The 18,536-nt window shown below is 39.6% G+C and overlaps 2 protein-coding genes across 6 annotated transcripts in view; both read right to left on the reverse strand.

Annotated features, from left to right (window-relative positions):
• The window catches only part of IFIH1 (interferon induced with helicase C domain 1), a 34,201-nt gene extending 30,995 nt beyond the window's left edge, over window positions 1–3,206 (reverse strand). For 2 of the 4 annotated variants that reach the window (XM_068195677.1, XM_068195676.1), the window contains exons 1-2: window positions 2,674–3,204; window positions 740–896 (exon numbers count right to left, since the gene is read on the reverse strand). In XM_068195677.1, the coding sequence (XP_068051778.1) occupies window positions 740–896; window positions 2,674–3,123 (607 nt within the window). In that variant the 5' untranslated portion in view covers window positions 3,124–3,204. Of the gene's footprint in view, window positions 1–739; window positions 897–2,673 lie in introns of all 4 variants that reach the window. The other 2 variants (XM_068195678.1, XM_068195675.1) reach the window with 2 other exon arrangements.
• A 5,656-nt stretch (window positions 3,207–8,862) lies between these two features.
• KCNH7 (potassium voltage-gated channel subfamily H member 7) overlaps window positions 8,863–18,536 on the reverse strand; it is a 211,240-nt gene continuing 201,566 nt past the window's right edge. For both annotated transcript variants that reach the window (XM_068195687.1, XM_068195688.1), the window contains 3 exons: window positions 14,666–14,831; window positions 11,171–11,363; window positions 8,863–10,516 (listed from right to left, as the gene is read on the reverse strand). In XM_068195687.1, coding sequence (XP_068051788.1) covers window positions 10,250–10,516; window positions 11,171–11,363; window positions 14,666–14,831 — 626 coding nt within the window. In that variant the 3' untranslated portion in view covers window positions 8,863–10,249. The remainder of the gene's footprint in view (window positions 10,517–11,170; window positions 11,364–14,665; window positions 14,832–18,536) is intronic.

Below are 18,536 nucleotides of genomic sequence, written 5' to 3' on the forward strand. Positions count from 1 at the left end.
AAGCACAGAGACAGTTCTGGTGAGCTCCTCAAGTGAGCAAGCTGAAGCTGCTAAATGGGAAATCTGTTAAAGTAATTTAGTCTCTAAAATTTTATAAAACATATTGGGACTAAAAATAAGGGATAAATTATTTAGGGCTGCTTTCTTTTTTATATTTAAGAATACAGGGGAGCACTGGGATAACTTTACAGTACTATAAACATTATACAGGAATGAAACACTTTACTAGTTTATTGCATTATTTTTAGTAAATCTTATAATGTTTTGAGACTTATGAATATCTTAAAGTATGCAAAGTACTTTAAAATGCCATACATATTTGTAAACTGTTCTGTATAGGAAACATTTGTATTGAAGAAGAAATTCAGGTAAAGTCTGTTTTGTTTGTTCAAATTAATTTTCAGAGTAAGTTTTATGAATGATTATAAAAATCACACTGAAAACCAGTGTGTTTTAAAAGTAAAATTCAGTTTAATTTTAACTAAATCCATGCTGTTGTAATTCTCATATTGCTTAATAAGGATTATTAGTATTTAAAAATCTATCAAGCTATTACATAACTTGATTTTGAAATCCCTGGACAATCAAAAGCATTAGTCCCAGTGTCACAATAAAACAATATGGTGGGAATCCTGCATTGCTTCTTAAGTAACAGAACAACAGAAAAAAAAAAAAAGAAAAAAAAGAAGAAGAGATATTAAAAATCCACAAATCAGTACCAGTGAAATAAGATGATTACCTCCTGTATTTCCACTTAAATCATCTGCAAGGTCTTCATGCTTGGTTTCACGGAGAGCAATCAAAAAAGAAGAGAACCAATCTTTCTTCTGGACTATTCTGCTCAGTAACTCCCTTGCACCATCTCTGTTCCCACGATTGTCAGTAACAGTCTGGATCTGGCAAAAATAAAAAACCAGAAACAACCCTCACACAGATTTTAGAAATGGCCTGAGGAAGTTCATAAGAATAGTATACGTGCAAAAGCATTTCCCTGTTATCATTCAAGCATACTGAAAAATAAAGATATAAAGTGGACCTGCCACTCAGCAGAAGAGAACTATTGCAATTTTGTCCAACCTCATGTTCATCCCATATGGTTTTGGGTAGGATATATAAAACCTATGAGATCTGGAACTTAATTGGAGAGACTGGTAGTACTAGGCAATGGTTACAATAGTAAGTGCTATATAATAATTCTTAGTATTGTGGAATAACAATTGGTGTTCAGACTGGTTCAGGGAATAGGAAACCTTGATTAAGGAGAAATGGTGTCACACAGTTTACCAAAGCTCAGACTTAATCTGTAACATGACTTCATACATAAAATCGAACATTTCCCTTCTTAAACTCTGGCTTCATCATCTCAACTCCCACTTAAAAATACAATAGCTGAGCCTCTAGCCTCAACAACTATTGCCCTTAAAGATGTTATGGAACAGTGTCCCAAGGCTGTCACAAGCAGAACTTGACATGTGATCACATGAGGAACAAAACCCCAAGAGCAAAGCAGCTTGAGACAGGTGTTCAGTCTCAAGGGCCATTTTCTCAAGGCTCAAGAATCACCCATGCCGAGATGCAAGGAAATAGGCAGGCATAGCAGTGGGAACATCTGACTGAGATACATGACTAAAAGGAAGTGTGTGGAAAGTGGGAGACATTAGGAAAGCCTAAACTCCACTGGAGTTTAAACTGGCAGGATTGTGAAGGTATCAAATGGTTTCATGGAAATACCAGCAAAAAAACAGCAGCAAAAAGGTGACCCGGGGAACATGAGGACCTCTTACCACGGAATGGAGCCAGCAGCTTCCTAAAAGGCCTCTACATCTGCCTGTTGTGTTACCAGGCTTGGCTCCCTTCTAATTAGGGTGCATCTGATCATTGCTGCCCCCTGATGGTGACAACACAAAATTATGTATCTTACAGTCATTTAACTGAGATGGAGCATAAGAACTACCTCAAAAGCGGATGCAAAGGCTCAGAGTGCAAATGTGATTTAGTTACACTCTTAATTTACCAGTTTTCCCCTTCTTGCTATGGCAATTTTTATTTTAATTTGTTCTAACACTGTTTCAGGATTTTTGTTTTTTTTGAGTTTCAAATAGGTTTCACATTCCAGGCAAGTAATTCTTAGCCAAGTGGAATAAACACTGAGCAATATTCTCATCAAAGGTTAACACATGCTTGTTCTTGTCCAACTGGTAGTTCTGCTCACATCACTGTCTAATGTGATAGTCCTTAATAAACCTATAGGAAAAAAGGGGATGGAAAATCTTGCTTTATTTTAACTCAGCATTATTTAGGACTTTACAGACCATCTTTACTTCCTGGTATGGTTCAAGGGCCAGAAGACAATGATCTTCTGAGCCTGTGGTCTGTGGCAAAATGGTGAGTAAAGTTAAGTCTTGGATATTTCTTCTACTTAGACACTGTCTTGGTCCAACCCTGTGTTCCTGGCATTTTTCTTTGCCAGGCTTTTAGCTGGCATCCCACCTGCTGGCCCATTGTCAACAGTCTTCATCGGCTTACCTGGACCCTTTATCTATTTTCCCCCAAGTCTGGGAACTCCCCTTTCATTTTTGCATTTACTATGCCATTTATAGCTGTGGCTTCCTACCTGCCCCACAGCCCCTGGGGCTGGCCAGTGTCTGTGGCACTGCCTGTGCCCGGACTCACCCGATCCACGTCCTCGTCATGGAAGATTCCCATCTGCAGGCACTTCTCGGCCACCTGCACGGTGCGCATCCTGTCCACCAGCGTGACGTGCAGCAGCTGCACCAGGTGCACGCAGAGGTCGTGCTCGGCCTCCTCTGCCGGCGAGGGCAGCTGGCTCAGGCTGGGGTTGGCATAGCAGGCGGCCAGGCTGCAGCCGCCGTGCTCCAGCGCCTGCAGGAACTCGCGGATCCAGCCGCAGCCGCGGGGCCCCCGCTCCACGGCCCGCAGCAGCTCCTCCGCGCCCGCCGCCGCGCCCCGCTGCAGGGCGGCCGCACGCACCCTGTCCCTGTCCTCCGCGCTCAGCGAGGGGAGCCGGTCCAGCACGGGCTGCACCTGGATGAACTGCTTCAGCCGCGGCCTGAAGCAGGAGATCATGTAAAGGAACCGCTCGTCCCGGGTGCCCTCTGCCATGGCGGCGCCCGGCACTCGGGGCTCCCGCTGGTGGGAGCTGCGCCTGGGCCCCGGCGAGCAGCGCGGCCGCGGCCCCTCAGCGAACCCTCCGCCGGCCCGGCCCGGCCCGGCCCGGCCCGGCCCGCCCTGTCCAGCACCGGCCCGCCCTGCCCAGCACCGGCGCCGCTTTCGGTTTCGCTTGCGGGGGCGGTGCGTGAGGGCCCGGCTCGCCGGGACGGGGCTGGCGGGGCAGGGCGGCAGCGCCGCGCCGGGCACCGCTCAGTGCCACTCCTCGGTGTTGAAAACGAAACCTTTGACAGTAACGAAACCTTTGACAATAACCGTGACCTGAAAAACCCAATCTTAAACGGAAACATGTCTTTCACTTTCCTGCTTTTGAGAGCTCACTTCCCGGGCTACTCACAGCGTTTCTGAGTTTTGGGCGCTGGCTGCTGCCCCGGCACGCAGCGGCAGCAATGCGGTGCTTGGTTGGTGTCTGAGGCTGTTGGAAGGTCTCTCCTTGAGATGAGGTTTCACCCATATCGTACATGTCACTGAGCTTCAGAAGCAGTCTTGGTTTCCATCGTGGGGGTTTAGGGAACCTCGGTGGGATTCTGAGGTAACGCAAAATGATAAACAGAGTTTATCACTGGATTACTGTGTTCAATTTTGGTCTGGGACAGTTCAGGAGACTGAAAAATTGTAGAGTCCAGAGGCCAACAGGTTTGGAGAGCCTGTTACATGTTTGGAAGAACTACGTTTATAAAGCCTGGGGAAAATAAGGGTTGGGGAGATCCAACCACATGAGAAATTTTACCACATGTTGGTAAAATTGCCTTGTTGAGGTCTAGGGTTTAGGCATATTTCAATCATCTCAGACCTAGGGAGAGGTTAACAAAGCTTGGGAATAGGAATGTATCAGTATGATAGCAGACCCAAAGAATACAATTTATGGGCCTCAAGGACATTTGGCAGAACTCCTAAGGTAAGGAAAAACTAATGAAGACAGCTCAGCAATTGTGCTGCGATCAGCTCTGAGTAGAAGGTAATTCTGGCATGAGGAGATTGTTACCCCTGTTTCACAGACCACCGATCCAGGAAACTGCTGACTCAGAAGAAGAGAAAGACTGGGCATGTGGACTAATCAGCACAAGAAGCAAGGGAATTATTCAACCAGTAGAAGAAAGACTATTAATTAATATGAAAAACTTTGTAACTTGTAGCCAATGAGCGTTAATGCCTTTGTCTGCTAAAATGTAAAAAAAATGTTGATAGTCATGGTGCTGGCTTTGTGAATTTGCCACCAAGCATCTCTTTCTTTGCAAGGTAGACTGTAAATAAATTAAATACCTTGATTCTGTGTGTTAGATCAGCCTCTTGCAAGCTGGGTGAAAGAACCTATATTGGGACACCAACAGGTCTTCAGCTCCTAAAACCTGGATGATTCACTGGGGTACACAGGACAAAGGGGAATTTGAATATGTTTCTTTAGAGGAAATTATCTCCAGGTGTAAGAAAAAAAAATTATCCAAATATTATCCATTCTAGAAACAATTAGACATTGGAATATATTACTCAGAGAAGTAGCAGAAATTTCCTCAATAGAAATATTCAACACTTTGCTTGACAGTGTCCTTGATTTAATGTCTTGCTTTTAAAGGAAAGCTAGCTATCTCCAGAGGTCCTTTCCCAGCCTGAAGCATTCTGTAGTTCAAATTGTACCCTCAGCTGCTTGTCACGTTGAGATGTGCTGCAGTCGTCTGCTCTCAGAGGAGCTTCCTTCCGCTGGAGGCTTCTTTTGTAGAAGAACTTAATTTGGTTTCATTTTCATTTAATTGTTCTTTCTGCTTATCTCCAGTTTCACTGTTACTTCATCATTACTTTTTCAATTCTATTTTATGCAAGTTTCCCTTGAAAGATTTCTGTAAAAAACATAATTTCTTTCCCCCTAATACTTTTTCTTCCGCCTCCAGCACCTTAGCTAGAAGACACATGAGCCTTCCTTGCTCAGCCTCAGGAGCCCGTAGGACACAGTGTGTGCAGATGGGTTGTTTGTATGTTTGCTTTGTTGTGTACACTGTGGTGGTAAATCAGGCTGTACATTAATCCCAAAACAATCCTTTACTGGCTCGAAGAGTTTGCAGACATTAAAAGGACATTTGAGACTTCCAGAGATAAAGAATGCTACTTGTTTATTACAGCTAGTGTGACGTTGCACAGGTGATGGCTGAGCTCCTGCTCTGACCACGAATAATGGAAATACCCTGACTCTATCGCTTTCCTGGACGTTTACACTGATTTCTGAGACCTTTGTCCCTTTCAAATGTAATTGAAATTGGTGTCAGGGTTCATAGCAGTCGCTCTGGCAGTGCAGGGGAGGGGCACTCGGCTTTCCCCTCGGCTATCACAAAGACTGCGCAGTGCCACCGCCCGGCCCCGCTGAATTCCCGATGCTGCCCTTCCCTGCTCAGCTGGAGCGTAGGGGGGAAGCCGGGACGTGGCCCAGCCGCGACGGCTGCAGCACCGCACCGCACCGCACCGCTCCGCACATTCGCGCACAGCACTGCACCGCACCGCACAGCATCACACAGCACTGCACCGCACTGCACATCACCGCACAGCATCACACAGCACTGCACCGCACATCAGCGCACAGCACCGCATCGCACAGCATCACACAGCATCACACAGCACTGCACCGCACTGCACATCAGTGCACAGCACTGCACCGCACCACACAGCATCACAAAGCACTGCACTGCACCGCACAGCATCACACAGCACCGCACCTCACCGCACATCTGCGCACAGCACTGCACTGCACAGCACTGCACAGCATCACACAGCACTGCACACCAGTGCACATCACTGCACATCACATCACCGCAATGCACCATGCAGTGTACATTCTTACACAGTGCTCACAGTGTGTGAATATTTATAAAGAATATTTAACAGAGAGGATAGGAAGATTAGGGGTGCTGATCTGCAGGTGTAGTATTAAGTAAACCAGTCATGGGAGGAATTGTTCCTTCTGCTGTGCTGGTGTTGCAGTCTCCTGTGATTCTATTTGTCTTCAGCATTTTAGAGCTCAGCAGCTCCAATAAGAGGACATATAATTTATCAGTGGGCAAGACTCCAGTTGCTTCACCTCAGCAGGCAGGCCAGGGGCCATGCCAAGCAGTGCATTTCAGCTTTTTGTATGTTACTTATGATGCTGGTGAATGAGACAGGAACTTTGATGAGTGCTCACCAGAGAGACTAAATTGCTAGGACACAATCTGCAGCAGGAAAAGGGAAGAGAGGTTCATCTGTGAAGAGTCAGCAGTGAGGTGGGAGACCAGAAAATGTCTTTGCAAAGTGAAGAGCATGGGAATATGGAAGGAAAGAGACATGCAGCTGGCTGTATGCTTCCAGGAAACAGCAGTTGGGCCAAGACACATGACTACTGTGTATTACAGTAAATCTGTGCCTGTAGATGAATGTGCACATCCAAATAGTTCAAGTTGCCACACAGCTTATCGAGAAGCATCACAACCTCTCCTTTGCCTTAAGTGTTGAACTACACCCATAACTAGTAGGAGCCAATGAACTTCATTAAGAGCTGTGCTGATCTGTACAGTCTCACCTCTCAAATTTGAAGTGATTGTCCACATTGCTTTTGTACTTCAGCTACTTTAGCTATTCCTAAATTTCCAGGAGACTTCTCCATATCTACAGTTTATAATTTATATGTATTTTTAGCCACAGGTTTTTAATATACATAGCCAAGTGTTCCTAAGTTCAAGCAAACCCAAAACTTGCTTCTAAAGTTCTGAAAACTTCTATGGATATATTACAACTGTATTGGGTATACAACCCTTAACATTAATCCTAGTTTGATTTCGGTAACACAGACCATTTCTGCCAAGTGGAAACCAGACTGGACTTATAGGGAGGCCCACTCCTTCAAAAAAAAAACCCAACCCCCCCCCCCCCCCCCCAAGCAAAATCACCTGCAAATTAAATTAAATTCTTGCTCTTTAGAAAATTAATAAATTTCAATGGTTTTTACCTGTTTCTGGAAGAAAAAATGTTGAAGCAATGGGTCTTCTTTGAACCTCAACAAGAAAAGAAGTTACCTGAAAAGCCAGATCTTTCTGTGGCAAGGAAGGGAAAGCTAGAGTATTGCAACTACATTTTCATCTTTTCTGCATTCCTTGGCAGGGAGCTTAGAATCTCCATAACTTATAGAATTCTCCCTTATTTGCACCTATTTGAGATTTTTTCATTGGTACAAGGACAAAGGAAGGAACAAAGTCTCTTTGAGCCAAAAAATGGAGTAAATGTATCTTTTCCTTCATTTTGACTGACTGCAATAGTCACTTTTCCCTCCCCAATGCTCCTTCCTCAGGCCATCTGTTTTGCTCAATCTCTTTGCAGTAATGAGTAATATCAAGTGATAAAATTGGACAAAAGGCCTTTTGTAAAGCAATGCTCATGCATTATACTTTTTTCATTAATTTTATTTTTATTTTATACCAGACCTTTTAGAATGTAGCATAACAAATGCCTTTTTAGAAAATGTGCTGACTTGTTTCTTGTAACAGGCATGAGTGTTAGTTACCTGAGATAGAGCACAAGTCCTTAACACTTGCTATTTTAAAAAACCCAAACAAAACCTCCCAGAAGGTATTTGTTATCCAACACTCCTGTTTCAATTAAAGTGTGTGCAGGCAGAGATTCTGACTGGTCCCTAGTGAGAGGAAAGATGTGTGCTAATATCTTTACAAACAATTCAATGGATGAGTGTTAACGTCTTTGAAATGGGTCTTAATGTCTTTACTAACCTCAAGCAGCAAGTTTGTTGCAGAACCCAGAAAGCTTTGCTCCTGAAACAGGCAAGGGTCTGCACGAGCCTGAATTTCTGAACTTTGGGGTAAAATGACAGGTTCAAGGAGGTATGTGTGGTAGGCGGTTTGGGAAGGTGGTGCCTTCCTCAGCCAACGGGCAACATGCGACCGGGAGTTTAGGATAAAAGGAGGCTGTGCCCTCCGAAACGGAGAGAAACCCCCACGGGCGTGTGCCCCAGGGTATTCTCCCTTCCTTTATTCGAATAAAGGTGCAGGAGTCCTCTGTCTCCTTTTTGGACATAAAGCTCTGGCGTTTGTGAATTAATTTTCCTGATACTAGGATCTGATGCTGCAAGGTACTGAGCAGTTCAGCCCTCCTGTCATCGTGGTAGAAGAACAGTCAGCCTGTTGTACGATTTGGACCTTTCAACAATCAAAAGTAGCATGAGGCAGCAGAAAAGTTGATCTTGTATGGGAAAGGTTGGCTTATCTTTTCAGTGACAAAGGTATTGACATAATTAATTTTGGTATCCTTAAAAGCAAAGGTAAAGCAGAGCCATGCTCAGTAGCTTAAGACTCACACTAATTTTAAATGAGGAAAGATTCACCGACCTTGGGTTTATCTACTGGCTGTGTATGACTGAAGTGTCATGTTTCATTCTGACCCCAAAATACAAAGAATGTGTCTATCTGAGGGACAGGCACTGTTGCATCTATCTGTAGCACTGATTTAGGACAGAGAGTTTAGCTTGGTTTTAGGTAAAATTTAAGTGCTCCTCCTCTAACTGGATTACGTGCTTTTCTGTAAACAGTACTCATGCTAGAGGAATTTCACATTAAAACTATAAGATTAGAAAATCATATGGACATTTAAAAATATTTGAAAGCAGTAACAAAAACGTCATTTCCTTCTAAAATAAACACAACATTTGAAGCAGAATAATATTTTAATAAAATTAAATCTAAGTATTCACAAAGCATTATGCACATACAGTACATACTGTATTTAAAGCCTACAGACCTTAGATCATTTTATTCTAATGTAGTCAGCTTTGGACACAAGCTAAGCTTACTCATTTTGTCATAAGAAAGTTTACAATTGTTCCAGAAAGAGATTTTACATATATACATATATATATATATATAGCTCTATATCTATACTCCCACATGTAAGTGTAGGTATATACGCACACTTGTGTGTATGTGTGTATATAAATATATATACATGTACACATACATACACACCTATGTACAGCTATAAAATACACACATGCACACGTCCAGGAGCACGTATGAGGTGTGTGTGTGTGTGTGAGCATTGTAGAGGGGCCAGTCAGTACAAAGAGGTAACTGCAAAGAGCCACCCTAATAATTCTAAAACAAAAATGTGTACAATATTTTTAAATTAAAACATTGTTAATAATTTGTATTGAACAAAAGGAACACAGTCTTCTGCATTACATAGAAATTAGGTTTATTGCATTTGATTATGTTTGTGTGACAGATGAAGAGTACCTGTCTTGCTCATTACAGCTGAATTCTATGATGTAATTAAAAAAATAACAATACAAAAACCAAAACCCAATATGTGATGGAAACAAATGATTCAATTTAATGCAGTTTTGTGGATGTGACCTATGGTGATACTTTCCACCATATGGCAGTTTTCCTCTCTGTTAAAATACTACCCTACTTCAACTAGTTTGGAAGGAGGCTGTGTTCTCTTTCCTAATTGTTTCAAGCCCAGAAGACTTGGCTACCTTATTATTTCTTTAGATTCAGACTCATTGTGATTTATTAGAAAAAGCTCACTACAAGAAAGATAAATAGAATTTCAAAAGTGAGCTAGAAGAGCATTTTTCTTGAATTTTATCTTGGTCAGGTAGGAGTTTTTCTATGTGAATTATTGTTATTGGTCTCCTATTTGCTCTGAAGACAATCCACAATAAAATACTGTTTCCATGACAGCAGTAAATGGTATTCTCCATGCAACGTAAACTGTAATTTCAGAACATGCATGTTATTAAAAAAAATAAAAATATAAGGTGCCTTGAGAATGCTGGCAGTTTTACATTTGGAACATACAGTTAGTGTGTATATATATATATATATTTACATCAGAACTGCTCAACTTTACCTTGCAAGCTTCAGATTTAGGAAAATATACAGTACTTTTGCATATAATGGTATATTCCTTGTAGCCCCTGAGTCAAGTATAGAGGATTTAAATACAAAAAAAAAAAAAAAAAAAAAAAAAAGGAGAAACAGCCATTGAAAGCACTTACATTTTTATGTGAAGTAATAGTATAAAAGTACTATTTCCCAGGAAGACCAGGATCAGAAACATGCCTATGAAGACTCAAGATTCCTACAGTGCTTAGTGAAGATTCTGGCAAGGAAGGGTGCCTAATTGGCGGGAGACAAGTTTTACAAGGCTGTGGGGGATGCTCAACAGACTGGTCACGTTCTTGGTCTAAAAAAGAAGCTAGGTTGTCTTCTGAGGCTGTGTTCAGATGCACTCCACTTGAGAAGGATTCTTTGGATTTCAGTTTTGATTTTTCTACATCTGAAATTTCAGGACACTGTAAGGGAAGAGAAAAAACAAGATGGTAATAATTACATTGGTCTTTTCCAGGCCCTTGTTCTGTTCAAAATTAGCACATTCAGATGGTTGATGAAAAATAATTTTTGAAAATTAAACAGTGTAGAAATATTATTTACATGGTACTGCATTTGATTTAATGTAATTGAATGCAATTCTGCTGATTAATTGTAGAAGTCTGGGCATCTTTTCCTCCCCTCAGACTTGCTAGTATGACATCAAGATACACATATAAGCAGCCCTTTCTAAGGGACTGATTACACTCGAGACCCAGTCTAAGAGTATGGATTTCAATATTCTTGAATATGAAGTTCTGTTTTTGAGCATAACTCCAGAATTGCATAATTCTGAACATTCTCACCACTTGGATTCCTTTTCTGCTAACTTTTGTGAAAAAAAAGAGTGAAGTTAATCTGTCTGATTATAAAACCATTGTATGAATCTCTACAAGCCTCAAGGAAATGTGGCCTCTGAAACTGTGGTGTTTTAAGCCCACTGTTAGAGATGCTAGAGATGCTAGAAATAATAATTTAATATTCCTTAACTAATGAACCAGCACCAGATTGGTGCATTTCTTCCTCTTAAGATAAAAAGACTAGGAAACCTCTTTTGATTTTAATGGACATGTACTTACCTGAGATGAAGGACTAAAACTTCTGTCTGTTTTAATTGATGCTGCAGGCTGAACCTTTTGTATGACTCGGACTGCTGGCTCTTGATACTCTGCACTTGCTGTCACCATGCTATAGGCAGGTGGAATGAGTGCTGACTGCCTTTGCAGAAGCTGCAGGATGGTTTGGATATCAGCAGTCATTTGGGATTCAAGCCTAGAGAAGGAATATGAAATCAGTTAGCTCATGGCCAGGAACAGGTGTATTTTACGCACTGGTTACAGAGGTGTTCAAGAGGGACCTGCACTTTACCAGTAAAACCATTGTTTGTTGTGGCTTGAACATGTCTTAAATAGGAGAGAACAGTAGAGGGAGTATGGAGCCCTTCCAAAGCTTCTGGCTTTCCTTTTCCTTTGCAGAACACACATGCAAGCTTTTCTCTGTTTTTTTGCTACACTAAGAATGAGTTCATCACTATGCCTTAGGTTTGCAACAAGAAGCAACGCGGGGGACTGGGTATCTGGTTGAAAATAACTGTAATAAATGTATTATCCTCATTGTAACTAAATTGATTTGTGCTGGCTAGGCATGGGACATTATTTTGATGCATCTGACAATGAATTCTGACATGCTGATACAGTGCACTGAACTAAGCAGAAACCACATTTGTGTTTTTCCACAGTTAGAAAAAGAAAGATGCTCCTAAAACCACTAAAAATACAACTGCCCAATTCTCATTACTGTGAAAATTTATTCAAACTTATCCAGGCCTCAGAAATAATGTCAGCATTTCTGATATTCAAATTTTGTATGTTTAAAAATGTTTTTCGCCTTTTCATAAATTTGTAAATGACTTCTGAAACACTTGAGCTGATTATGTTGTTAATACTTACAATTCCAAAGCACTGAAATGATTTTTAAATGGTCTTGCTAAAATCTGTGACAAACTCAGGAAAAGGTAATGCCTTTTGTACCTTCCCAGCTGCTGGAAGTCTATAACACATGCTGACAGATGGTAATGCAGATAATACAGCCTTCTGTACAGCAACTGAGCTTCTGACAGAGCAAACAAATCTTTGTCATCAGCCTTTAATGTTGTGAATGTTACTACTTGGGCTCCCTGTAGTAAGAGAATTGATCCTGTGCTGTCAGATTTTTGCTGCACTGATGTTATTTTTTATCCTGTTGGAGTTGTCCATTGCCTGTATCATTTATTTATAAAAGCATCTGTGAAATGAATCCAAAAGGTATGACCGAAGTGTATTTGGGATGCTGTTTCTTCCTTCATCAGGAAAAGATGGTTTTGTGGCATCAGCTCCAAGAAAAAATGGCCCAAACCCAGACTTCTGTTAGACGTGCCCTACTTGCCCTCTTGGTCAGCTCCCTTGGGTTTTTTGCTACTTGCCAATGTGCTATTCTCACACAAGCATGGTGCTGATGCCATAGGGGAAATGCTGCAGGAACAGCAGCATGCCACCATCCAGAGAACTTCCATCTGCTATACCTGGGCATTAACCCCTCAGTGAAAAAAAGGTAGCATTGGAGGATATGCATTCAAGATTATTTTTGGCTTTGAATTAAGTCTAAAGTTGCTCCCCTCTTACTTTGTTAGTACTTGAATGTTTCCTTGTACTTCAAATGATAGAGTGTCTCTGGTAGTGTTTATTCATCATCATTACATATAAAAGTTAATTTTCCATTGTCCGAAATTTAAAACAAATCCATGCTACCCAAAGAAATAGGAGAACCTTAAATACTTGGCCCATAGTGTCCATGAAATTCCAATTGCTTAAACAAGAGAAATAGTGATAATTCTAGGGACATATTCCTTGTACACAGAGGGCTTTCCAGCCCTCTAAGTCCATTTAATAATTGAGAGTTATACCAAGCCTCTAACTTGGCATGGAAAATTCAGGGAGAAGTGACCATACTTTTTAAGCTAGCAAGTCAGAAGTGACAAAGGCAGGAAAGGATATTGTCCGTTATATTAGTAGAAAACCCAGCAAGGCCCCAAATACCAAAAGCATGAAAAGCTTGAAAAGACATGAGAATAGTTTAAAGAATAAAGTGATATGATAAAATACATAAAAAATTAATTCTTTGTTTATCATCAACAATTATACTTTCTGACAGAAGAAAATACTGACAACTTGCATGATAAAACTATGATAATTTTGAGGTATAACTTCAGTTTTGAGAGTTTAAGGTTTCAGCAGATGAAATGTTACCAAAAGACTACATACTGTTGATGGGGATCCTGCAGGCATTTAGTTATGTGACATTTACAGTCACTTAGATTACTTGACTTTAATTAGAAATTACAGCAGTTTAGGGTTAAGTGTTAAAAATGTCTTTTTAATGCATTATGCCATATTCAAGAATGAAAAATACTCTTGTTTGATTGGCTGCTGGTGGATGAAGGAATCAATATGCAGTTAATCTGGCTTTAAACTGATTGCTAAAATATACAGCACAGAATGCCACTGAATAGCTACTAAAGTATGATTAGGACTGAGTGTGTGTCCTAGTATTTGTCATGGAAAAAAATTAGAAGTAATGGAATTACAGAGTGAAAATAATGAAAAAGATCAATGGTCCTGAGCATAGGGCAATTTAAAATTAAGTGAAGTTACATGGTAAATTACAGTGCAGGACGTATCAAAATTGTGTAACCATATTTTTAAGATGCTCTGAGCTCTTCTGCTTTTATCAGTAAAGAGTAGTATATTAAGTAAAGGTGATATTGGACTCTGATAAAGAAAGTGTATTTTTTCTGTTGTAATAGGAATAAGTATTGTGCCTTTGCATACTCCCATGTCTTACTTATTATAGAGTTGCAAAAAAAGTTAACGCATCAAAAAGGGAATTCATCTGCAATACATTTTAAAAAGCAGGCAGCTGGTGTAATTTGAGTCTCCAGGAAAGAAAAAGTACTTCAGATCTAGAAGATACTGAAAATTGCCATTTTGTGTCCCTGCCCATGGCAGGGGGGCGGAACTAGGTGACCTCTAATGTCCCTTCTAACCCAAATTGTTTGATGGTTCTGTGATCTAGGAACAGCACTCTTGATGAGGTGAGATTTAAATTTAACAATTTGAGGTGTCTCAGTACAACTTCTTGGTTAAAAAGATGGTCTAAAACAGTCAGCTGAGGAAAAGGGCTCTACTGCAAGGCCATTTAGAGTAGCTAATGTGCGTACCTAGAGGCAAAAGACATCAATATTCTGGCAATGTTTACAAATTGTGTACCCAGATTCCCCAGAACTGGTTTTTCCAAGATTCTGGAAAGCCTAACTTAGGTGATATACAGGGTCCTGTATATACAGGCTCCTGTGATATATCCTGTATATCACACAAAAAAGTGATATTGCCATCACGCATATGTTTGTACTTTTGAGCTTCTGAAGATCTGAATGCTTTTGGAAATTTCCTGCACAAACTCATTCCTCCTGTAGCATCATCAATATCAGTTGTATTATGTATTCTTTCACACATAGGCTCTTTTCTCTTTATTTTTACCTGTTGAGTTGTTCTTGAAGTAAATCTAATCGATTCTCCACTTCCCCATATAAAAAATCACTTTCAGTTTCACAGATTCCCCATGTAACATGGGATAATGCTGGTTGAACTGGTGAGTCCTGGTACTCCTGGATGTTCTCCTGTTCCCAGTTTCTTTTGTTGATGTCTGATGAAAAAAACCCAAACATATAAAAGTATAGATTTATATACATAGATTTGGAGAGGGGTTGACACTTATCAAGCATCCCACTTACCGAGTTTCTCAAAACATTGCAAATTAAATTGGTACATTGGCCAGAGACTGAACATCTCTCTTTTTTCCTTAACACTCTTTAAGGAAAGATAAAAGTGATCACACTAGGCATGTGGTACAGTGCATTGGAAAATCCCCTCTAGAGAAAGGTGTAAAGCCTCAAGGAGTTGCCTTTCTTACCCATAACTGTAACACTACTTAGGTTGGTGAAGTATAATATGTTTTCTCTGAGACAAGGGCCATTCAATGCAGCTCATGCTGCTTGCAAAAGGGTTCTGCTTATTATTCTCATAAAGGAAATTGATTTTCATTGATGTCGCTTTTAGCATCACTATTGTGTCACCCAATTGGTTCACCTCTCTGTAAAGCACATCTCTGAAAGTCCTGCAGTACTGTGGGCTGAAAGGTATCTGTTAATTTTGTTTAAGGATTTCAGACTCCTAAAAGAATGAAATAGTCAGCATTTCGGGGTCAGCCAGAGATCACTTTGATATTAAATGAAGCTTCATGGTAAACATGATGTATCTAAAAACACTCCTTATTTGAGTAATTTATATTTGTTTCTTTACCTCCAGCCCCTTGTAAAAAAAAAAGATGATTATTATTCCAGGCCTCCCCTTATACTTGCTGTGCCCAAATTTCATCCCTCTTGACCCTCCCAGTTCTTGGATCTCTGTGACCAAGCATTAGAAGTGACTACCAAACAGAACTCAGGGACATTCTTTGCTTTTGCTTGGACTTCTGTTTTGGGCTATTTCTCTTTCCTTTATCAGTTTACTTAATTTATGCATCTATGGATTTATTAATTAGCTTACATTCTTAGCTCTATGCCATTTCTCCTGTTCACATATCAATTATCATGAGGATATACTTGTTGCATTTATCAAATACAGAATGAAGATCTTGCTGTGACCTTTGCAGAGCCTACAGGTGACGTACTTAGGTTGCATAGTGCTTTTTCTACAGCTCAACCTGCTCCCCATAGCCTTTGCTTACTCTGAGTTAATCTGTCATGCAAACAGTCAAAATCGGTCAGAATCACTCATTCTTCTTTGATGTGATAAAAAAAGGCTGTTTAAATTTTAACATCTGCTCAACACTATTCCCATTAGAGTTGTATTTGTAATTATTTAATTATAGGAAGTTATACAACATATTAAACTTCTTATTGCACCCAGGCTGCTGCTTCAGCATAAAGCTGGGCAAAATCCTTGACTGCAGTTGGATTTGAATCCCACATCAGTCTCTGAATGATTTGCTCAGAGCTTCTCCTTTCACTTCTCTTGGCATTGCATGCAGTTAACTCAGCATAGGTTATATTCATTTCACACTTTGTTTAATTTTTCAAAGTAACCATAGCAGCTAGAGCCATGTTTCAAAGAGAAGAGAAAAAAACACCACAGTGTGGATGCCATGTAAGAGCTTTGTCCAAATGCTAATAGCTAATCCTTTTCAAACATGTCATTGAGCATTGTTTCTCTAAGTGAAGGGAAAAAAAAAAAAAAGTTCCCTCTCAGATTTAGTATTTCAAGTAGATTTAGCCATGAAGGGGAGCTCTCACTACATGATTCCAAGTGTAAGGGGAGACTTTCTTGTCTCTTTTTGTTTGTTTTTGTTTTGTTTTTATCAGACAAAGGTCATTATTGTATTATCTGATCTTTGGTTAGCAGGTGGTAGAAGGTTTCCTGGAGCTGTAGAGTGTTTGAATTTCATGTGACGACCTATAACTGATTTTATGCACTGGGCAGAAGGAAGAGGAGAGAGATTTCATCTTGGCTACATAGAAACCTGTTCTGCTTCTCAGGAACTTAAGTCAATGGAAAGAAAGAGATAAAGGATGTCACAGAAGCATTTGGTAATTTGGTTTTAGGAGGAACACATGGCACAATTTGCAGTGTACAAGGAAAAGCTGGAAATCTTTCAGCAAACTGAATGGAGCATACTATGAAAAATTGAGGGGTAAAATTTCAAACTATGAGTTTAGGTGCAATGGGTTTTGTAAATCCAGTAGACTTAAAAGCACTGAATTTCAAGAGCATTTCACTGTTTCATAATGTCCTGTAAAAACATGGAAGTTGTAAAAAAAAGATGTTGGTTATTTTACAGAATAAGTCATTCATTAAAATCACAGATTTTCAATGCCATGGATTATCCCAGGGAAATCACATCTGGTTTTGTCCCAGAATATGTATTTGGAGACTATTGTAATAGATGCTTAATTTGTGACAAAGCAAATTATTTGGCACTGAAACGACAAAATAAGTTTACACACCATAAGCAAGCTAATACTCTATAAAACACGGTGTTACTCAACTAAGTGTCTTTTCAGGTATTCCATATTCGTTAGTAACCCCGGAAAAGCTCATCAGCAACTACAACTGTACAACCAACTCTGGTCTTCCAGGGCTTGAAGAATCTCAGACTGGGAACTAAGTTAATACATATATAACTAGGTTCACCAGAAGAATTGAAGAATCAGTCCTTTAGCCCAAATAATGAACAAGTCAAAATAGCATTTTTCTTTTACATAGAGCTAACAGTTATAGAAAAATTCTCAGATCTTCACAAAAGAACCATATGTTCAAAAGTGAAACGTTGCATTCTAAGATATGAGAGAGATGTTTATACTGCTTCTGCCAAATTATACAATACATTATTAATTTTCTTTCAATTCATTGAAGTAATGACCAAAGCTTAAAACAAAACAAAAATAATTAAATCTGTATCAGGCACAGTGGTAATGAAATGGACTAGGTTTATACAAGTGGATTTGTATCCAAGATTTATAATGTACCATTATATATGAGGATACATAAAAGCAGAGTTTTTTTTCACAAGTTAATTATGTTTGTAACTACTCTTATGGTAAGTAATAATCAACTCTAATAGCAGAAGTAAGAATTTAGTTTAAAACATATATCAGGAAAAGCTAACCTTATTGACCTTGAAGGTTTTATAAATGTTGCAAGAAAGCTCATTGCCTTGCATAACATTACTAGAAGTGCTAAATTACAAAGTGGGAAAAAGAGTGTGGTCTTAATCAAAATATGTAACCTTTAGATATGCTAAATTTAGCTCAAATAAAATCTACAATAGGTTGCCTTGGAAAATGTTGCTATAGCTGCAAGGCTATTGGTAGGGGAAAGGAAAGGTTTCCAATAGCAGTATGTACACAGCAAGTTTATGTGGTGTGGATTTATAGGGCCTTAACTTGAAGAGACCAGACTTCACATATCCATACCTCTGAGATGTTAAAATACTTGTTTGGTCTGATTAATCAGGCTTATTTAAAATGATAGCCTAGAAGCCTAAAGTTTATTGAATGATGGTTAAATGGTTAAATTGTCTCAATGGAAACTGCTGAGGAAAACAGCATTAAACAATAAATAAGTAATTCCTCCCTTCAGACAGAAAGAATTACAAATGAACTTGCAGCAATATTTATATTGTATATTAATAGAGGGGTTTTCATTAATTTCCTTTCACATCACTGAGAAAATTAATATTTTAGTATATTAGATGTAATTTTAATTATGTGATTTAACTCTATGTAAAAGTATCTGAGATTGCTAAATAGTTCCTCATCATTTGTCATATCCAAAAGCTCAAATCTTTATT

The sequence above is a fragment of the Anomalospiza imberbis genome, chromosome 7 (assembly GCF_031753505.1).
Source record: "Anomalospiza imberbis isolate Cuckoo-Finch-1a 21T00152 chromosome 7, ASM3175350v1, whole genome shotgun sequence".
Lineage (NCBI taxonomy): Eukaryota > Metazoa > Chordata > Aves > Passeriformes > Viduidae > Anomalospiza > Anomalospiza imberbis.